Raw genomic sequence first — 21,761 nt, 5'->3', positions numbered from 1 at the left:
TGATTGACTTATTTCTGTTAGCATAATACATTCTAGCTGCATCCATGTGATTGCAAATGGCAAGACTTCCTTCTTTTGATGGCTCAAGTAATATTCCATTGCATATACATATATACCAGATCTTCCCCATTCCATTCATCTGTCGATGGACACTTAGGCTTTCCATTGTTTGGCTATTTTTTGTTTTTAAGATTTATTTATTTTAGAGGGTGAGCAGGGGAAAGGGTGAGGGGGGAGGGAGAGACTCCTTAAACAGACTCCATGCTGAACATGGAGCCTGACTTGGGCTTCGACCCCAGAACCTGGAGACCATGACCTGAACTGAAATCAAGAGTCAGCTGCACAACCCACTGAGCCACACAGGTGCCCCTGGCTATTGTTGATAAAGCTTCTATGAACATCGGGGTGCAAATACCTCCTTGAATCTATGTTTTTTTATCCTTCGGGTAAATACTTAGTGTAATTGCTGGATCGTAGGGTAGTTCTATTTTTAACTTCTTGAGGAACCTCCATACGGTTCTCCAGAGTGGCTGTACCACTTTACATTCCCACCAACAGTGCAAGAGGGTTCCCCTTTCTCTACATCCTCACCAATACCTGTTGTTTGTTGCATTGTTAATTTTAGCCATTTTGACAGGTGTGAGATAGTATCTGGTATCATAGTTTTGATTTGCATTTCCCTGATAGATGAGTGATGTTGAGCATCTTTTCATTTGTCTGTTAGCTATTTGGACGTCTTTGGGAAAATGTCTATTCTTCTGCTCATTTCTTAACTGGATTATTTGTTTTTTGAGTCTTGAGTTTGAGAAGTTCCTTATAGATTTTGGTCTTTTGTACTATTCTTGAAGTACGATGAAAATTTGATTGTAGAATGGGAGTCTTTTCTCCCTTCTCCTCTCCCCATAAATATATTTCTTGTTGAACTTTTTATTGTAGAACATTTCAAACATATACAAATATACAGATGAATATAATGAATCCCTATATACCTGTCACCCAGCTTCAGTAATTAATATATTTATTTTCAATTATGAAAGTAACAATTATATTACATCGAATTAGGGGAGGGAAGAATTACCCATCCCTTTGTCTGGAATCTCTATTGACATTTTGGTGTGTTTCTTTTTCCTAAAGTCATGGCCTAATATTATTTTGATTGGGCTGCTTGTTCACATGATCCATGTTGTAACTGTCCTACATTCCATGTGATCTTTTTAATTGTCACTTTAATGATTACAAAAGATTCCATTGAATAGATATGATATAACCTGGATTGATCTTAAATTTTTTATTAACTATTAAATAAGTGATTTTCCCCCTGTATTTTGCATTATTTAAATTAGAAATTATTTAGAATTAGAAATTGTTTAAATTAGAAAACTTTGCATAAATTAAATTAGAAATAGGCTAATTTATAGAAAGAAATAGGATTATTGAATAAAGGATGTGAGATTTTTAAGCCTTTTGCCATGTGTCGGTGAGCTATCTTTTATGGAGGGGGTAGGGAGAACCACTGTCCACACTCTTAGCCATAGGCAAGAATGCCAGCCTCCCTCTTGGCAGTATTTATTTCATCAGTTATATGGGTCTTTTGATAATACGGGGCTGATTGCTACCAAGATAGTGATTTTTTTTTTCTACTGATAGTTAGACTTCTAAATCAAACATTAATTTATCCTATACTGTATTTCATTCTCTAGGTGTTTTCGTGCCGACTAGGAAATGAACATGATACAGCTCTTTCAATTGTTGATCCAGTTCAAATTCAAGTGGAACTGGTGGGGAATTCTTCTTATCAGAATAGTTCAGGATTGATGGATGCATTCAATAGTGAAGATTTCCCACCGATCTTAGAGGTAATGATGAAAAATGTGTAGACACATTGATACACTCTCAAACACTGCCCGGTGCCTGAATGACTTACCTACTCTGCTGAGCTCAACATTTTCATCACTTCAGCAAATGCAAAAGAAATACAACATTGTCTCAGTCCTAGAAAGTTGTTTCAGTCTTCTGAAGAATAAAAGACATGTTGATTGATATAATCTTGAAGTTCTGTGAAAGTTTACAGAACGCAGAATGCAACATAGGGAGGAATTTGGATTGTGGGTATAACCGAAGGTAGAGTGAGTCTAAGCGGAGGGACAGGATGTCAATGTGGGAACAGGTGCGCAGGGGTAGAGTAGTCCATGTTAGGAAGTAGCTAAGTCGGGTGGAAGGGGCCCAGCTGACATGAAACAGAGGAGGTCTTGCCAGAACAAAGTTGTGTGTAGGCAGTATGGAGGCCACAAGGTGAAGACGGGGAAGGTGAAGCCAAGCAAGGAAGGTGTAAGGATTTGTAAGGATTCTTGGGCCGAGGAGGAACAGTTAATCCGTTTGAACTGTGGGAGATTGAAAGAGAGAGAAAAGCTATGTTGATTTTTTAATCTATAAGGACAAAATAAGTAATAAACCAAGTGCCACCCCCAGACTTTCCACCAGTCACCCCAGTTTTAAGTGGTCTTGTGCTGGTGTCTTGCTAATGTCGGAGACAGGATTGGGGAAATACTAGTGTGGCACTGGACTTACTTATGGTTATGTTTGGAGAAAGAAGAGGTAATTTTTGTTGAGTGGGCAGTTGGTTTCAGAGATTTAAAAAAATTAAATGAATCAAAGCAAAATGGATTCACAGAATGCTAATAGGCGATCCCATTCCTTCTAGAGCCGTTTTCTTATTCTCTGCTTTGGTAATTAATATACTTGTAAGGAAATCATCTGACTGAAATATTCATTGCTATAGTAAATATTCTAGCTTTTTATTTTTTATTTGATGCAACTTTGTGAACATTTGACCTCATAGTAGAGATGTCTTACTTCATGACTCTTAGTGCTTAATTTTAAGATCCTCTCAGTCTTCAAAATGAAAAAAATGAATATAGTGTCTGTGGACTTCTAGAATTTGAATTGGGAACTATACATACACGTAAGAAAGAGGTATGGGTGTAAAAGTGAATGCAACTTGAAAAAACTGCTGCCTTTTCAATTTTGTTAGATTCAGTTACAAGCCCTGGATATCAGACTCTCCTACAACGATGTTCAGCTATTTCTTGCCATTGCAAAATCCATCCCAGAGCAAGCTAATGCTGCAGCGCCAGACTCAGTGGCCTTGGAGGCCAGCTCCGTTAGCAGTTACCTTCCCGGCACATCTAGAGCTGGAGAGATCAGAGAGGGGACAAGACATACCTTAGATCCTGTCTTGGGTAGGTGTGGAACTATGAAACCTACTCAGGTTGCCTAATAGCTCCCCTTCTGGTTAACTGTTAAGATTTTCTTTTGCACAATTAAATTGTTCAGAGTATAATTGTATGTCATTAAGTGTAATTATAAGTATGATGCTGTAATTTTTAAAAATTTAAGAACAAATACAACACCCCAAACTGATGGCTCTAGCCTACACTAGTTTTCCTTTTACCATTTCTTCCAGAGTTCTATGAATAATGCTAAAGTTGTTTTAAACTTGAGTTTTCTGCCAGTGTAATGTGAATAACACTAAATTTCAGTTTTCAGCTTTTATAAACACAATCAGTATTGGGAAAAGATTCTTAAAAAATTCAGTGTACACTTTGGTATGTCTCCAGATAGGAGCCCATTTTTGTCTAGAGAAATGTTTTAGCCAGCAGTTTCTGAATTTCTTTTCTTTTTTCTTCAGTTACGCAGTGGACTAACTTATGTAAACTTACTTATAAAAATTATGTACGTTTTTTTCTAGAGTTACAGCTGGCTAGACTGCAGGAACTGGGATTCAGCATGGATGATTGTCGCAAAGCCCTTTTGGTGTGCCAAGGTAATTTGCACAAGGGTTTCCTTGACTTGTTGTCTATCTTGATGATAGGCTTGCTTCTCATATGCCGCCCCCACCCCCACCCAACCCGCTCCCACAAGTTGACTGAGAACCGGACTGTGTTTTGAAGGCCCTCTGTGGTTGTCTGTGGGCTGAACATGATCTTGGACTGGGCATAATAACAAGCAGCGGTATTTCATAGTGGATGATAATGGGGCCCTGGGGCCGATGCTGGGGTTCAGGTCTTTGCTGCTTTTTGATTACTTATTAGTGACTTGGGCAAGTCCCTTAGCCTCTCTGTACCAGTGCTTCCTTATCTGGAAAAAGAGAATGAGAGGACTTCCCCTGGAGGTTTGATATAAATAGGCACTATAGACAAAGCACTTAGGCAAAGTGCCTGGCACACAGCAGGTGCTTTATGCTGTTAGCCAGTGTTCGGGGGTAGTGGTAGTGGTGGTGATACTGGTAGTTGTGCCCACTGAGCTCCCATATGCCTCAGCCTGAGTTTCCTGATTGAATCTTTGTAGCCCTTAAAGGTGGGCATTATTGTCCCAGCTCCAGGTAAGGAAACTGGCGCACATAGGTTAAGTAAACTGATCTGAGATCCCCCATTAGTGAGAGGCTAAGATGGGCTGAAAGCCAAGTCTGCCGCTGTTCTCTCTGCTGCAGAGTACCCCCTTTCCGCCTCCCTCCATATTGCCCTTTCTCTTAAAACAGGAAGATAGAGCAAAAGCTGTGTCATTTTTAGTCTGCGCTTGCGTGTACATTTCTCTACCTCTTTACATACTATGTAAATCCATACATCTAAAGACACATGTGGGATCCCTGGGTGGCGCAGCGGTTTAGCGCCTGCCTTTGGCCCGGGGCGCGATCCTGGAGACCCGGGATCGAATCCCACGTCGGGCTCCCGGTGCATAGAGCCTGCTTCTCCCTCTATGTCTGTGTCTCTGCCTCTCTCTCTCTCTTTCTCTGTGACTATCATAAATAAATAAATAAATAAATTAAAAAAAAAAAATTAAAGACACATGTACATATAATATTGTGTGTATGTTGGCAGATTATACTGCAAATACAATTTTATAACCTCTTTTACAGTACAATTTTGTTGAATTATAATTACAATACCAGAGTCTTCCCATGTCGTTAAAATTGTTTATAAATACTGAATTGTTTTATATTGACCTAATGATTTAACTATTCTTTGTTTTTCATTCATTAAATATTATACACTATTCTGTAACAAATATTTTCTGGTACGAACTTCTGTCTGTATCTTTTAGAATTTCCTTGGTGGAGGGCAGCCTGGTGGCTCAGTGGTTTAGCCGCCACCTTTGGCCCAGGGCCTGATCCTGAAGACCCAGGATTGAGTCCCACGTCAGGCTCCCTGCATGGAGCCTGCTTCTCCCTCTGCCTGTGTCTCTGCCTCTCTCTCTCTGTGTTTCTCATGAATAAATAAAGTATTAAAAAAAAAAAAAGAATTTCCTTGATGGCCAGACCTAGTAGTATAAATATTGGCTCAAAGGGTATAGATAGATTTTTTTAGACTTTTTACTCAACTTGGCAGATCTTCTAAAATGTTGTACCAGGTCAAACTCTAACCAGTTATGTGTGAAAATACTAGTCCTATCACACAGTTGTTCACATTAACTATTACCTTTTTCCTTCTGGAAAAAAAGAAAGGCGGATCTAGTTATCTTGCATTCCTTAGCTTTGTTTTTACCTAGGTGTCACTGTTAGTTTAATTATCTCAATACCCCATGGTGTTTACATTTTCTATTCTTTTATCTCTTTAACACAACATTTCTTTTTAATTTCTAAGAGCTTTTATGGTTTTTGTTAATTTTTATTTCTTTAGTACTTCTTAAGTCATTCCATTAGTCACAAAAATGATAACAGCAACTAAAGTTAGTAGAGCCTCTATATGTTCCAGGCTCTGCTTGTAGGAGAACTTTACTTGTACTTGTCTGTTTCCTCCTTGTGGCAGCCCTGTGAGTGCATGCTGTCAGGCATAGAGGCACTGTGTAAATTGCTCAAGATCCAACATCTTCTAGGTGCTGGAATCAGAAGCCACACCATCTTTCTCTAGAGCCTGTGCCCTTAACCATTTACCCCTGTGCGGTGCACTGGATTCTGGTAATTTATAAATATGGGATTGCATTGTTTTCCTTTGCTTTTTTAGCTTTAGCAGTCTGGTAGTGTTCAGGGGACTATTATTTTAACTGTTGTATATTACACACATGCACTTCTCATTGCTGTCTGTTCTCAAGGAATTTGTGACCAGTTGAGAAGAGGAAGTATGTACAGATTAAGACATTTGAGAACAGTCACAAAGTAGCACATCAGTACGTACAAAGTACAAAACTACACAGCAACAATTACATACTTCCCTACTCAGTGACATCTAGAATTTGGACCCTATCTTCTCCTCTCCTCTCCTTCGTCAGATGTCATACTAGTGGAGGGATGGCTCCTGGAGGCATTTTGAACTAAATCATGAAGGATGGTGAACTTGAGTGGAATGTGTGTGCAAGGGGTCTTCATTCTTTTTGCTTAGAAGTAGACTTCCTATATGATGCCAGGTTTTTTCTTCTTTTTTAAGTTTAAGAGTACATCTGGGAGCAGGGTTCTCTTGGGCTGTCCAGTAGGTCCCTTAACACTTTATTTCCCCTATGAGCTGCTTCAGTGTCTGTAAAAACTGGCTGAACTGATCACCTTTAAATTTTCTTGAAGGCCAACTGAAAAAGGCGGCAAGTTGGTTGTTTAAGAATGCCGAACCTCTGAAATCTCTTTCTCTGGGTACGAGTGGCCGCGAGAGCCAGGGGCCTATGGCGGCGCGGCTCATTTCTGGAGTGGAGGTGAAAGCCGAAAGCGTGTGCATCTGCTTCATCGACGACTGCATGGATTGTGACGTCCCTCTGGCTGAGCTCACCTTTTCCCGTGAGTGTTTTCCGAATGTTCACATTCATCTTGAAGATTTGCGGTTATTGCCGAGTTATTTGGGGGCCCGTCTTCTTTTTCTTCTTCTTCATTTTTCTTTTGTGTGTGTGTGTGTGTGTGTGTGTGTGTGTGTGTGTGTGATGTTCATGCTCCCCACTTAGTAGTACTATGGGTGAAATTTAGTTAATTGTTTTACATATGTTTTTCATTATTTGTATTTTAAAGAAATGTGTATGTATTTGCCATATGTGGCCTTCAGCCTCCAGTTTGGAAATAATAGACATTGTCATCGATGAAATTTCTGTTATATTAACAGCTCTAGCTAAATAATTCCTGATGTCTCCTTTTTGTTTATCTTTGTATGTATCTAAAGACTGTAATGAGTCCTGTTATTAGAGGTGTTTAAAAGATAAGCTCAGAAAATGCTCTGCTCTATGTTTGAAAAGGAAGTGCACAGAATCTTAGACTGTTCACCTCAGAGAGCTGTCCGTAAGGGCCCTGAGAGCTGTCTGTCAGTAGTGGGGCAAGAGGACGAGGACCTCTTCCTCAGCCATGTCATCACAGGCAGTGTTAGATGGGGCTTCTGTGGAGAGTACAGGAAATCTCACCACTGGGTTCACTTTCAATTTTCCACTTTTTCAACCTTGCTGGCCTCTTTTTACTTCAAGGAAAGATCTGTCCTGGGGATTAAGTTTGACCTTCTGTCCACGGGAGAAGCTTCCTGTTCCCTGTGCTTCAAGCCCCACAAGGGCCACTTGATTGAGAGTAATAGCTGGAATTTTGCCCGAGTGTCTTCTGCAGGGAATAATTACTTCTTATTTTTCTATGGTAACCTTAAAATTTTGAGCTAATATTCCTCAGGACATAACTGCTCTTACCAGCCTGCCTCCTGATTTTCAGGTATTCAGGGCAAAATATGTTTTTTTATGTTCCTGCACACTTCAGATGCACCGAGGTGCCTGGGTGCCGGGGCTGGGCTGGGAAGGGAAGGAGGCAGAGGAGGCCTTTGCCTCAGGCACGACATGGAAAGGGGTGCCAAGAGACTCAGGAATGAAGACAAATAACACTTTAACACAGTGTTGTTTTTTTTTTTTTTTTAAATCACAGTTCATGGAGAAAACCCATGATGAACAAAATATCAAAATTTTGTGTGCTTTCCTATGAGGTCATTAGTATCAGCTAGGATTAGTGTCTGTCTCTTTGCTGAGACTTAATCCAAGAAAGAAAGTTCTGGTTGTTCTTGCCTGGCAGCTGCTATAACATATGCTTCCTTTGCAGGTCTGACTTTTCTGCAGCATGTAAGAACTAGCCCTGAAGGGTACGCCCACTTCACCCTCTCCGGAGATTATTACAACCGTGCCCTGTCAGGTCAGTACCTAACATAAGTGATCGTGGGATTTAAAACCCACACTTTAATTATTTGCCTGGGTCTACCTCTACATAAATTTTGCATGAGGGGAGGGAGGCGGGGCCAGGCAGGGAAAGGTGAAACACAAGTGACTGCATAGGCACAAAAGATACAGATTTTTTTTTCCCCTAACATATCTGATATGTTGCAACTGAGTTATTTAAAAACAAGTTTTCCTAGTTAGTTCTTTTCAGTGCTAGAGTTTGGGTCATTCTAGAACATGAGATTGCTCAGGAGCAAAGAATCATTTGGCCCTGACAGAAGCTAAATTTCAAGGGAGATTTCTGCCCATAAGCATTTTAAACTTCAAGCCTCCTTCCTCCTTGCTGGACCTGTTTCATTAAAAGCATACTGAATCAGTGATAATGTACAACCTGCCATGCCCTACTCGCTCAAGCAGTTGATCAGAGCAGGTGATTATGGAATCTGGATAATAATGCAAAAACGTTTTCAGGTTTCTTTCCTTCCACTGGAAGGATCAAGGTAAGGGCCCATACACACGGACATTCAGGAGGCATCATAAACCAGGGCTGAGCAGTTTGAGTGTGAACTTTGCCTTAAGATATTTCTTAGTAGGTGTGGACAGAATAGAGCCATACGGCCTGAGCCTTAGACCCCAGAGTGACTGCTCCCTCTGATTTCAGTGGAGAATGAAGTGTCATCAGTTGTGCTGCTGCAGATGGTTCTAGAGTATATGTTAGTTAGCATTTTTTTAACTGTTGAACATGTTTAACTTGAGAATACTGACCGAAGTCTTACTAGTTGAGGGAGACTCTTATGGGGCATATGGAAGCCATTTTTCTGAGAATCATTCATTTTCCCAGAGCAAATCTTACTTTTAAAGTCCTATGAACACTTTTAGGTCACTAAAGGTCAAGTAGTGCGAAGGGACGAATGTATCTACTTATTGCTACATATTGGGTTGGATTTCTGTTGGTCAAGAGGCTGATCTGTGACTGATGGAGTATTATAGTTAGAAAACTTAAAAATGAACTGTCTTGAAAAGTTGAGTCTTTAAAACCATGGAGAGGTACCATTTTTCTCACCTAGCACGCTGGCAGAAATTAAGTGTGACTCTACTATGAGCCACAGAACTCTAACTGCTTGCCATTAGAACTGTAAGTTGGTACAAGCACTTTGGAAAACAATCTGATGTGCAGCAGGGTTAAGTATAAGCATACTCCACAGCCCAGCAGTATACTTCTAGGTCTGTACCCCAGAGGATCCCAAGCCCCCGTGGTAGTATTCTTCCTATAGCTATAAATCTGTAGGCTCAAGGGAATATTTCACAGAAGTAGAATGAATACAGATTGTGGTGTGGTCATAAGCAGATTACAATTCACTGGGGAAAATAAATGTGCCACAGCTATGTGGCAGCGATACGAGTGAGTCTCAGAGGCACGTGGTCGGGCAAAAATAGAAACTTGCAGAAGAAAAAAAAAAAGAAACTTGCAGAAGAACATGTATGGCAGGATTCCATTTACTTAAAGATCCTCCATAGGACAGACTCACCACTATGTTCTGGAGACACGCATGTATCTGTGTGGTAAAACTATAAAAAAAGAGCAAGGAAATGAATAAAACTCCAAACTAATGTTTACTTGGAGTTGGGTGGAAGAGGGTTGGTGGGAAGGGGGCTGACATGGGAGAGTGGCACTCAGGGACTTCAGAGGAACTAAGGATTTTCTATTTCTTAAGCTGAATAGTGGCTACATGAGTGCTTGTAGTAATTTTATTCTTTAAACCATACATATGTGTTGTTTTCATTCTTTTTTGTACACAGGATATTTGAAGATTAGAAACTTGAAAAACTTAAGTGAATGAATTTCCAATTATGCTCTACCTATTTATTCAACCAGTGGGTTCTTAACATAAGCAGGAGAATCAAATTTAATGGAATTTAATGGTTACTTCAGCCACTGAGAGCACTTTTCCATCCTGAGTCTGAGACTCCTTTTTCTATTTTGAGTGGATCAAAAGCAGGTCCTCCCTGCTCTTTAATAGCGAGGGTATATATCCTCTGTGCCTTTCTTCCTCCCACCTTGGAGACCCTGGGGCATGTGTCTGTCCTTCCACTCACATCCTCTAGACAGCACAGACATCTGTGGGGTGACCTGTAGCTAAAGATGGTGCTTTCGCTGTGAATCACGTTGGAAATAGAAAGCTATTAAGCCAGAGTTTGTCCTTGCTGAGCATTTGTGAACAGCGTTCCCCTCTAAACTCTTGATATCTGCCTAACAGATGTCTTCCTTCCTGTGTTCTTGTAGGCTGGGAGCCATTTATCGAGCCATGGCCATGCTCTGTATCCTGGCAACAACAGGCAGCTAGTCGCCTCCACCCTCCCCGACTGAAGCTGGAAGCCAAGGCCAAACCCCGCTTGGATATCAACATCACTTCTGTACTGATTGGTGAGTGGAAAGTTGTGTCTAGAAGACTGATACCTTTCTGTACTGCAGTCTTTTGTCTAGAAGACTGTTGACCCTGGTTTAGCAGATATCTGAGCCCACATTGGACATCACCCATTCACCGGGGCTGCTCTCCTGATAAACCCCAGCCTAGCTCATGGTTCTTTTCATCCCATTGCTCCAGAGTTGGCATCTTGTATTAATGCTGTTAGTGATCAACCAAGAGCTGAGACTGTTGGGAAACATAACTCTCTCTCTGTTTGGGATGAATCTTCTCCCTGATGATGCTTGGTCACAGGTTTTTCTTAAATATCTGAGAAGTGAGTATAGATTCCCTTCTTTCAGGCTACTCCTACACAGAATAATTCTTAAAAGGTATAATTTTGACCTTGTCTTTACAGTAGGATAAATTGCCTGTACTATTTCCGATCAAGTCATCATGTTGACCTGACTCTGAAAATCACTGGGTTGAAGGGTTGCCAAGCTAATGGTGTGTGTTCTTAATGTTTTTTGAAAACACTGAAACGTACATTCCTGGATTCACTGTAGTGAGTCGGAACCACTCTGTGCTTGTATTTATATCATCTAAGAGAAAAGTAACATTCTCATAACAGTCAGGTGTTGCCTGCCTTTGCTGTGAAAACCCACTCTATTTGAATCATTGATCTACATGGTCTGATTTTTGGTAATACTGTGGTTATCTGAGTGATAACACTACTGCAAATCTGTGAACTTTCTTTAGTGGATGTGATTGAGGCTCATAGGATATCCATTGGCTTATTTTGTGTCATAATAAGATGCAGAAAACGTATAGTGAAATGAGATGGTAAGTTTATTGATTCCAAAGTTTTATTTTTTTTTTTCGTTTTATTTTTTTTTATTTTTTTAATTTTTATTTATGATAGTCACAGAGAGAGAGAGAGAGAGAGAGAGAGAGGCAGAGACACAGGCAGAGGGAGAAGCAGGCTCCATGCACCGGGAGCCCGACGTGGGATTCGATCCTGGGTCTCCAGGATCGCGCCCTGGGCCAAAGGCAGGCGCCAAACCGCTGCGCCACCCAGGGATCCCTGATTCCAAAGTTTTAAAACCACTGTTTGACATTAACGGATTTCATTCATTAAATTTGCCCAATTAACCTCATGATCGTTCTGTACTGTATTATTTTGATACTATGTTATTTCTTATATAATGTGTTCATCTGGAAATTTAGATAAAGTTTAGCATAGCTTTTTGGAAAGCTGTAATAAACAAGACCTTAAAAGAGGTTTATTGATATTTCTGATGAGCATCTATTTAAAAATGTCTTCCAAAAAAAAAAAAAAAAAAGAAAATGTCTTCCAAAAGGCATTCTTGTCTGTAGTAAAGCTGTTTTTTTTTAAAATCTCCAATTCCTTATTTCTTTCTTTTTTCTTTTTGAAAGATTTTGTTTATTTATTCATGAGAGAGAGGCAGAGACACAGGCAGAGGGAGAAGCAGGCTCCATGTGGGACTTGATTCCGGATCCCAGATCACGCCCTGAGCCAAAGGTAGACGTTTAACTGCTGAGCTCCCCAGGTGTCCCGTCCAATTCCCTATTCCTAATGCTGTGCTGAAACCCAGAAATATTACTGTGACCCCTTAGCGTTTAAATAAGTCTTACATATAGCCAACTATTGGAACCGCAAACTGGAGATCAACAAGTTTTGTTCTACAAAGTATCTTACCTTAACTAGTAGAAAAGGTCTTTCTCCAGGGATGGTGCATCAATTATTTTGTTAACCTGCCCTTCCCATTATATTTCCCTTCTAAAAATAGTAGAACCACTCCTGGAGAACTGTCCACTGGATTTCCGCTTCCTGAGATATTCGTAGTCTTTTTTTTTTTTTTTTTTTTAAGATTTTATTTATTTATTCATGAGAGACACAGAGAGGCAGAGACACAGGCAGAGGGAGAAGCAGGCTCCATGCAGGGAGCCGGATGTGGGACTCGATCATGGGACTCCAAGATCACACCTTGGTCCAAAAGCAGGCTCTAAACCGCTGAGCCACCCAGGGATCCCTGATATTGGTAGTCTTTAATAGCCTCCTCACTGGTTTTTCTGTCTTGAAACTCTGCCCCCTTAGCATAGCATAGCATAGCATAGCATAGCATAGCATAGCATAGCAAACCCTTCACAAACTACTTCCCTTTTCTAGACTGCTTTGCTGTGTCCCTATCCCAGTATGTTGGGCCAGAGTCACACTACATTATTCATTGTTCCCTAAAAGGGCTATGTACTTTCATGTCTTTAAAATCTTTGCATATGCTGTTCTCTTGGCCTGGAATGTCCCGTATCCCTAATCCCATTGGTAAACTTTTGATCTCTAACCTCTGCTCATTCCTCTCGACCCAGAACAAAAGTCCCCATATCTCGGAAGATTCCCGTGGACCTTGGTGTGGACTCTCCCACTTCTGTCAAAGCAGAATAAATCTTCCCCTGTTCTGTGCTCCCGTAGAATTTTATTTATGTCTTTATTTTAGCTCCTTCCACTTTATGGTTTTGTGGTGATAGTTGTTTGGCTAACATTGATTTCTTTCAGTGGAGCATGAGTTCTCCAGGGGACAGACTTTCTGAGAACCTAGCATAGTGCCGAGCACGCAGTAAGGCATTCAACAAAAGCTTGTTTTGCTGAATTGAAATTATTTGACTCAAACCCTCAATCTTTTCTATTTCCGTTCTTAATATCTTTGGGGAATTCTTTCTAGACCAGTATGTAAGTACCAAGGAATCGTGGATGGCAGATTACTGTAAACAGGACAAGGAAATAGATTCAACCTCAGCAGAAGACTGGATGGGCTCTTCAGTGGATCCTCCATGCTTTGGACAAAGTAAGATTTTTCTCTACAAATGTCTGACTAAATCACAGTTGACCAACACAGCCATGTTTCATTGAGAAATCCAAATAGAATCATCATTTTCTGTGAAAACAAAACAAAACAAAAAGCAACCTGTAGGATATTCTGTCTTGTGTAGTTCTATTCTAATCTTTGCAGGAGACACTTTTCTGGCACAAGGTACTGAACTTTTAATATGGGCTCTAATTCCCCCTTTGTGGGAGAGAAAAGATCTGCGATAGTTTTCTAAATTCTAGTAACATTGCATACGAGCTGGTACTTCTGAAACACAGCAAGATCAGCCACTGGTTGGTGTGTTTAACTTGGCAAAACTTCCCAGTTGATTTGGACTTTCTGATTGGATATTACAAACTGTCTTTTCAGCTTTCTAAATCTAGAGGTGCAGAGTGTGGATATATTCTTGAAGGGAGGACCGGCAGGAGCCCATATGGAAGAAATTGTTAAAAGGAGGGCTCCGTATTGTTCATAAAGCAGAAAAGAATTGAATGCCCAGCCTTTTGAAGAATGAGCAGTCCGTTTGTTCTCTCTTAACGATGTTTTCTTTCCTTATTTAATGCCCTACCATGGAGCTCTGATTTCCTTAGAGCAGGGGGTACTGTGGCGGCCAACCATGTGGCCCTTCATTTCTCCACAAGCCATTGTCCTCCAAATTCAACTCAGCCTAGCTCTGTCCGGGTGGTTTCTTTGGGGAGTCTTGGCTGGACTTCACATAGCTCACAAATGCTTAAATATTCCCTCTGGTCTGCAAACATGTCACAGGAAGATGGATTTTCTGAGTTTATGAAGTATTTGAACTGGTGCGTCTGTCCTCAGGGTGTAGAAGTGGACCGTCTGCCTTGCACTTCCAGAAGGAGGACAAGGAAATGTCAGCTACGTTTGTTCTCTGTATTCCCAGGCCGTTGCTTCTGAGTCTCCAGGTCATTGCTCAGGAGCCAGGGCTTTTCAGATATCATCAGCTTCAATTCTGGCTCCTCCTCTAACCTTCCCAATTTGTGTGTTAAAAGAATGTACAGTCTACCCAGAAGACTCTGTATAACCTTTGTAATATGCAGTGTGTCCTAGAGAGTATGTTGCATACAAGGGGATTGAGATACAGACTCAGTGTAAACATAAGGAAGGCCTAATCTTCAGGATTCTGCTGAAGGATTTTCTTTGTCTCCACCCCTCCACCTTTAAAAAAAAAATTTTCTCCTCTTTCTTTGTAGTTAATAAGCTGCCTTATCTGTGTTGAATGCCAATACTAAATTAAAGCTGGATTTTTATTTACCTATAGATTTTTATGGTTACCTAGGCTGCAGGGGTATATCTTTTAAATTAGACATAAGTGAATATACCTGAATTTCCAAATCTCCTTTCCTGTTGAATGTTCCTGGGCAACACCACATGTGACAGATGAGATTGTATTCTTTTAACAGGTCTACTAAATTAACTGTGGGGAATTTGTTTCGAAAGTCAGTAGACTTGCACCTTGTTGAACCGATCACATCTTTCAGTTCCTGTTGATGAACATTTAGTTACAGTCCCCACAAATTTGTGCATTTCATTCAGGCCAGCTTCAAAATGATCCCTTGAAAGAGAGATTCTTTTTTTTTTTTTGAGAGGCAGGCTCCCTGCAGGGAGCCCGATGTGGGACTCTATCCCAGGACCCAGGGTCACGCCCTGAGCCGGAGGCAGACGTTCAACCGCTGGGTGGCACAGCACCTTAGAAAGTTCAGTAGTTTTGTACTCAAAGGACATTTAATGGAAATACCAAATGTAAGTGTTCTAAAAACTTCCATGTTTAATTTATAATCTAAGTAATACTATGAGGTAACCCCTTGGTGGAGACTGTTTAAACTTGGAATGCACATTGACTCTTTCCCTTGAAATTTCGAAACCTCTGGGGGATTAGCATTCTGCTGCCACTGCCTTTCCAAATTGGGATGGAGCCACTGCCACCCTCGTCTGTGCTGGTCGGTCTTGGTAACTTTTCCATGCCATTTAAGAGCATACATACTTTAAGTGAAAAGTCCTCAAAAGGCTTGTCATTTCTGTTAAAGAGAATCTTGACGATGTTTTCTTTCCCTAGTCCAGAAAAACAGGAGCATGCTACTGTGACACATCCTCCACAGTAAAAGCCAGCATAAAAATATCTTGCTCACTTTGTCAATACTTTCTTAGCTCTTAGCAATCAGTGAAGGGAACGATCCTGTAACTGCATGATGCTCGCTATTTTTATAATGTACTCTTTTTGTGCTTATGTTTTGGAAGTGGGTCTTCTTATTCGCTTTATTTATTCTTACCCTCTAACTTTGTCTTTCCTGTCTACCAGGCCTCCCCCTTGTCTACCTTAGAACTAGGAGTACAGCCAGTCTGACTAACCTAGAGCACCAGATCTATGCTAGAGGTACAGTATAGCCAAGCGAGGGCTTGTTTTATTTTCCTATTTGAAGAACTGCCTTGTACACTAAATTTCTGTCAATGGGAGCTGAATGGGATATCCCAGGTTTGAGTACTCTGCTTTATTTTTTTTTTAATTTTTTTTTATTTTATTTATTTATGATAGTCACATAGAGAGAGAGAGAGGCAGAGACATAGGCAGAGGGAGAAGCACGCTCCATGCACCGGGAGCCTGACGTGGGATTTGATCCCGGGTCTCCAGGATCGCGCCCTGGGCCAAAGGCAGGCGCCAAACCGCTGCGCCACCCAGGGATCTAGTACTCTGCTTTAATAGCAAGGAAGGCCACTTCAGACTGATGAATAGAGTGACACCTTTTATCAGGAGCAGGTGATGTGCGTCTTCCCTCTCTCCTAACTCTCCACGCTGTGGAATCAACTCCATGGTATATGGTGCAGAAATACCCAGTGTCTGGGGTGATTTCTCTTTTTGAAAAATAAGAAAATGGAGGAAAGCCACCCTCCCTCAGGCAGTGCTGCAGGTCTTTGTTTATAGAATCCTTAGTGAACATTTATTCTTACAGCGATGCAAGGGGCTCTGTGGAGTAGAAGCTGCTGTGACCAGGAATTGAGCTAAGAAAAAATTTACCAGTAAATATTTGCAAAGACACAAACCTTGGTTTCTTTAGCTATAAATTGAAGTGCTTCAGAGATAGGAAATGAAATGTGCCTCATTTCTGTCTCTGACCCTTTAAGTTTCGAAGAATTTGACTAAGAAGTCAATATGATAGAGAACACCTTAAACCTCCAGGAATGGGAATCCCACGATGTTCATTCCTTCACTTGTTTGAAGGAGTGTGATTTAATCGGAATGATTTATGTCTGTACTTGGCAAACACCAGGTCCTGCCAGGGTCATGATATATTGTGTAAAAAAGACCGTTTGAGCTTCCTCTACCAGGAGTTTGGAACAGGGATGTTCATACATGGAGGCAGTACAAGGGTCTTTCCTGCAAGGTTTTACCAAGATGGATGTGGAGGGGGAGGGTTCACAAAGGAAGCCTGTGATCCCATCTTCATTTATTAATAGATTTAGACGCTCAGCTTTTCTGCATCTGTTATTTAATCTTTCAGGCTAAGTAGCCTGGGCGCCTTCCTGATGAGGGAGACGGAGTAATTTGCCTTTGTTCACATGACCAGCTGGTAGCAGGCCTGGGACTTTAATCTGTTTCTTATGATTTACAAACCAGGTCCTTTCTGATAGACTGGACGCTTACATGGCGTGGAGACCTGCACTGTTTATAAGGGCCACATTGCTCTGTGAAACCAGCCCAGCAGGGTAGCAATTCCCTCAGCTGTCTGAAACCCAAGTTGGACTTGAGGAGCCCTCTATTCTCTTGGCCTATCAAGGAATGAGGTCTGCTCACTAGAGGCAGATTTTCTGGGGCCACCAGGGAATACTGCTCTCTTGGATGGACTTGGGAATGTTGTTCCCTGGTGCTGTGCCAAAGACAAGTATGCAGTTGACTCGGGCTCCAGTGTGGGAGATGTCGGATTTGTCCCCTGGTGTCGGGTTTGGATTCGTGAGCACTGCATGTTAGTTATTCTCAGAGGCGCGCGCTGCTGCGGTCTGTGCTGGTGGGTGTGATCAACCCACGAAGCTTGGGGACCTAAGCAGTGTGCTGACCCCGGCTGCTTCATTCCAGAGTGACATACTTGTGACTGTCTTTATATGGACGCCTAGCACTTTCTCCTGTATTGCAGTGTGATCAAAGCAATTTGCCACCTGTTCTTTTTAAATCTAATTTGCAAGTGGAAACTTACAGTCTGGCTCACAGTGGGATATGAAAGCACATCTGGCTTCTTTTCCTCCTGGGTCCTTTATCTGCTGTAATAAAGCAGCTTTCTCATGCACTCCTGGAGAGGGAGGTGCCTTTCAAGGTGGCACAATAAGCCCTGTTTACCCTGCAGACAGCTCTTAAATCTTTTACTCCCCCTCTGCTCTTGTCACCAGCCTCACAGCTACTCCTTGATTTTGTACTTGATGTCATTTTTTTTTTTTAAAAGCCAACCTTGCGAACCAAGTGAAGTCATTGGCATGAGAAATGGGTCTATTCTAGGTGGTTTTCCATGAGATGTTCTAGGAGATTATCATCGGAAGTATGTGGGGTATCTCTAAAGACTAACCACAGAATTGTAGGGACACCCTGCAGATCACATGTTTGTTTTATCGGATCACCATTTCTCAGATTCCCTTGAGCCATTGTCCTTAGCAAAACAGAACTTGCCTTAGCTTGAAATTGCTTGTTTTTGCAGCATTTATAGTACTAGCTTCTGAAAACTTTAGGAGGCACAAAGGAGAAGAAAAGAAAGTGATTACTTTTTAAAAGCCAGTAGCAATTCCTGACTTTTATGGTCCTGGCCCAGGCCTTATTCTGGCGGTGGGAGAAGGCAGGGTCTGTTGCAGTTTACCTTCTTGTTTTGCTGACAGGAAACATGTGGACCTGTAAGGTGTGTTTAATTTTGCTCTAGAGTTCTCGTCGGGCAGTTGTGGTCACCTTTAGATGTCATTTTGCATGGCTGTGGACCACTGGGTCCCGGTGTTGCTCAGCCTGTCCTTGCGCTTTAAAGCTGGGCACACAGTTTGTGGGTGGTGCCCGTGAGGCGTGAGCGCGTGGCCGGTGCCTTTGGGGTTCTGTCTCCACCTGCTCTCAGTGTGACCCACCGACCCACGGGACCTTGGTAAGAGGAGCCGTGTCATACCTCATGGCCGGGCAGTGGTGCCGGCAGAAGGATCTCAAGGCAGCCTGGATGCTGGAAACCCATTTCTGGCCGCATGGTCTCTTGCTTCTCTGTTTTCTTAGAATGGTTATAGTCAGGTCTCTGGGATTTGGTTACTTGCAGTTTTGGATCAGTCAGTGTTTCTTTCCAGTTTCCCTGATTAGAAGCGATTTTATGAAAAGAAACCCTACTTTATGCCCCTTTTGTAGAAGCCCTAGTTCCTACCTAGTAGCAGACAGTGGTGGTATCTATGTTAAAAAATGAGCTTAAAATTTCATTTAAAAAGTTTTTGGATACTATACTTCTGATCCTCCAGGGAAGGGGAAGAAAGTATTAGTTTAAGAGAATAAAAAAGAGTGGTTTTTTTAAAGATTTTATTATTTATTTATGAGAGACACAGAATGAGAGATGCAGAGACACAGGCAGAGAGGAGCAGGCTCCCTGCGGGGATCCTAGGATTCCAGGATCACGCCCTGGGCTGAAGGCAGATGCTCAGCCACTGAGCCCACCACGTGTTCCTGAAAAACGTGTTCTTTCTTTTGTTAAAATATGCATAACATGACAGAAGTATAGCTTTTATGGAAAGGGAGGCTGTTAACGGGCAGGCGTTTTGGACAAAGTGTGAGTGTGTATGTGCACTGTATCTTGCTATGGTTGGGGTCACTCGCTGAGAATATATTCCTCGGGGCTTGTGGGGGTCCATCTCCCTCTGCTGATAGCAGCCAGTTAGGGCCTGGTTGAGGTTAGCTCTCCTGAGGTAAGGTTCACTAGAATCGTGGGAGGATTGGGGGCTGGGAGTAGTCCCACATCACAGCTAGCTGGTGCAGGGACCGCCACCATGTAGCAGACAGCAGACAACTTGGAGATCCCATATGTCCCACTGACACCTGTGGCGGCGCCGTGTCTGTGGCCGCCACCATCCGCCCCTCTGCAGGAGAGGCAGTCGGGGCACTGCGCGTGGGCCTGGGGAGGATCTCTGCCACGCACGGAGAGGCCTGTGCTAACAGCCTTCCTCTGTTTGCCTGTAGCAGAGGTGAAGACCCCCAAGCGCCGGCAACCATTCGTCCCTTTTGCTCTGAGGAACCACACGGGCTGCACTTTGTGGTTTGCCACCCTGACCACCACACCCACCAGGTAAGGCACGCCGAATAGGTCACCCTGAGCCGTCTCTGCCACCAAAGGCTCCTGAGTGCCAGCCCAGCACAAGCTGGGCCCCTTCAAGAAGCTCTTAGGATTATAGTTGAATTAATAACTTGCCGTCTTGTTGAAATTTATGACAGAGGTGGAATCTGCAGCCAGAGAAGTAGATCTCAAGTCTGAAATGTCCCAATTATGACCCTGACCCTGGGGTCACATTATGTTTAAGCTAAAAGTCAAGCAAATTAAGGATGTGAGTAGGAAGTGGGAAGGAAAAGTCATCCCATCTTTTCTCCTCCGTTCTCACCACTACCCCCTTTTAAAAGAAGCTGTATGTGGTGGTTAAACCAAACATCCTGCACTTTTCTTCCAAGACAGCTTTGAAAACACCTCCCATATTATCCTCACCAAGAATTATCTTCAAACCTAAAACAGTTCATGCCAGATGGAAGTGGGTGGAGTTTGGAGAACAAAAGAGCATTTACCTGGGCCTAGTGAGGATGTTCTCTATCAGCTGCCTGCCTGCCTAGACCTTGGCTCTACCCTCGGGGTACATGCTGATCTTTCCAGTTTAGGGAATGAGAGGTGCATGAAGTAAATAACAGAATTGGCCAATTTGAAGCCACATTTCTCCTGCTTCCACTAAGTATGGTAATGCCCCTGAGGAGGTGTTTGTTTTTTTTTTTTTAAAGCAGTTTAGGTCTGTTACATTCCAGATAGTAACTTAAAAACTACTTTTTAAAACTCCTGACTGTGTTTACCTGTATTTACGTCCCGATATGTACTGGACTCACTCGCTTGCTGGAGTAAGTGGTGGAGCAGTGTTAGCTTTCAGCTGTTTCTCAAGCTTTACTGAGGCTGTGATTGTCCCAGAGATGACTGCAGTTACCTCTTAGGTCATCCTGGTAGCCAGGCTCCCTGGACTTCTGATGGGGATTGAGGTCCAGGAGGGGCTTCTGCACCCCCAGCATGGAGCTCCGGGTGAGAGGGAGTTGAGAGAGAAAGACGGCCAAGCTGGTGTTGTGTGATTTGGTTCCAGGGCTGCGCTGTCCCACAGTGGGAGTCCAGGGCTCGTCCCAGAAGGGAATGGAACATTTCTTGATGATGCTCACAATGTTAGTGAGTGGCGGGAAGTTCTCACAGGCGAAGAGATTCCCTTTGAATTCGAAGCAAGAGGAAAGCTAAGACACAGGTAAGGTGTGGTTCATTCTTTTCCTCCCCCCAAAATATACTGGGTAGATCTCTCTATTACAAGAGATTGTCCCTAGTATTTTGCCCTTTCCCTTGCCTTTGTTAATGATTTTAATGTTTGGTTTTGAAAAGCTATTTAGAAAACCAGTGTTTCCTTCTGCTATCTTGGGAATACACTTCGTTCATTAACAGTCCCTTTATTTGACATGAGGGATGATGGCCAGTGTGTTGCCCCTAATTTGAGGGATGTGCAGATGACGACACTCAAGTTCACTCAAGTTGTATACAAGCCTGGTTTTCAGGATGTAGTGGCGACATGGTTTCTTATGTTTTTACTTTATTTGAACGTTACTATGGTTGACACACAATGTTACATTAGTTTCAGGTATACAACATAGTGGTGTGGCAGCTCTACATTATCCTATGTTTGCTGCAAGTGTGACTACTGCCTGTCACCCTGCGGCACTATTACAGTGCCACCGACTGTATTCCTCATGCTGTACCTTTTCTCCTCGTGACTTGCTCACCTCATAACTGGAATGACATGCTATTCTTAAAAGGTTGTCAAAGCATGTTGATTTTGGTTTTAAGATGTGCGTGTGCTACATAGCACTTTCAGCAAGCAGGTGGGTTCAGGCAGCAGGGCCAGTCATGCTAAGAAATTCTGATTCTAAGAGGATAACAGTGACTCATCGAGGGAGACTGCCAGTTGGTCACTGTTGAAACAGCCAGGCAAAGGATTGGACTAAACACGAAAGAAGGTCTGTCTGGTTATGAGAGGTCCTAAAATGCCTTTTTTGCAGACATGTTTAAGGGGAAGGGCAATCCAGTGG

At 42.3% G+C, this 21,761-nt stretch overlaps 1 protein-coding gene across 1 annotated transcript in view; it reads left to right on the top strand.

Moving 5' to 3' along the window:
• VPS13D (vacuolar protein sorting 13 homolog D) overlaps positions 1-21,761 on the top strand; it is a 240,357-nt gene that overhangs the window by 76,827 nt on the left and 141,769 nt on the right. Inside the window, exons 33-42 of the mRNA XM_077899583.1 lie at positions 1,701-1,856; positions 3,032-3,239; positions 3,749-3,823; positions 6,551-6,757; positions 8,036-8,125; positions 10,433-10,573; positions 13,295-13,417; positions 15,756-15,830; positions 19,629-19,734; positions 20,777-20,929. Of these exons, the coding sequence (XP_077755709.1) occupies positions 1,701-1,856; positions 3,032-3,239; positions 3,749-3,823; positions 6,551-6,757; positions 8,036-8,125; positions 10,433-10,573; positions 13,295-13,417; positions 15,756-15,830; positions 19,629-19,734; positions 20,777-20,929 (1,334 nt within the window). The remainder of the gene's footprint in view (positions 1-1,700; positions 1,857-3,031; positions 3,240-3,748; positions 3,824-6,550; positions 6,758-8,035; positions 8,126-10,432; positions 10,574-13,294; positions 13,418-15,755; positions 15,831-19,628; positions 19,735-20,776; positions 20,930-21,761) is intronic.

The sequence above is a fragment of the Canis aureus genome, chromosome 5, assembly GCF_053574225.1.
Source record: "Canis aureus isolate CA01 chromosome 5, VMU_Caureus_v.1.0, whole genome shotgun sequence".
NCBI lineage: Eukaryota > Metazoa > Chordata > Mammalia > Carnivora > Canidae > Canis > Canis aureus.
The sequence above is the reverse complement of the archived record's forward strand: the minus strand, read 5'-3'. Positions and strand labels throughout refer to the sequence as shown.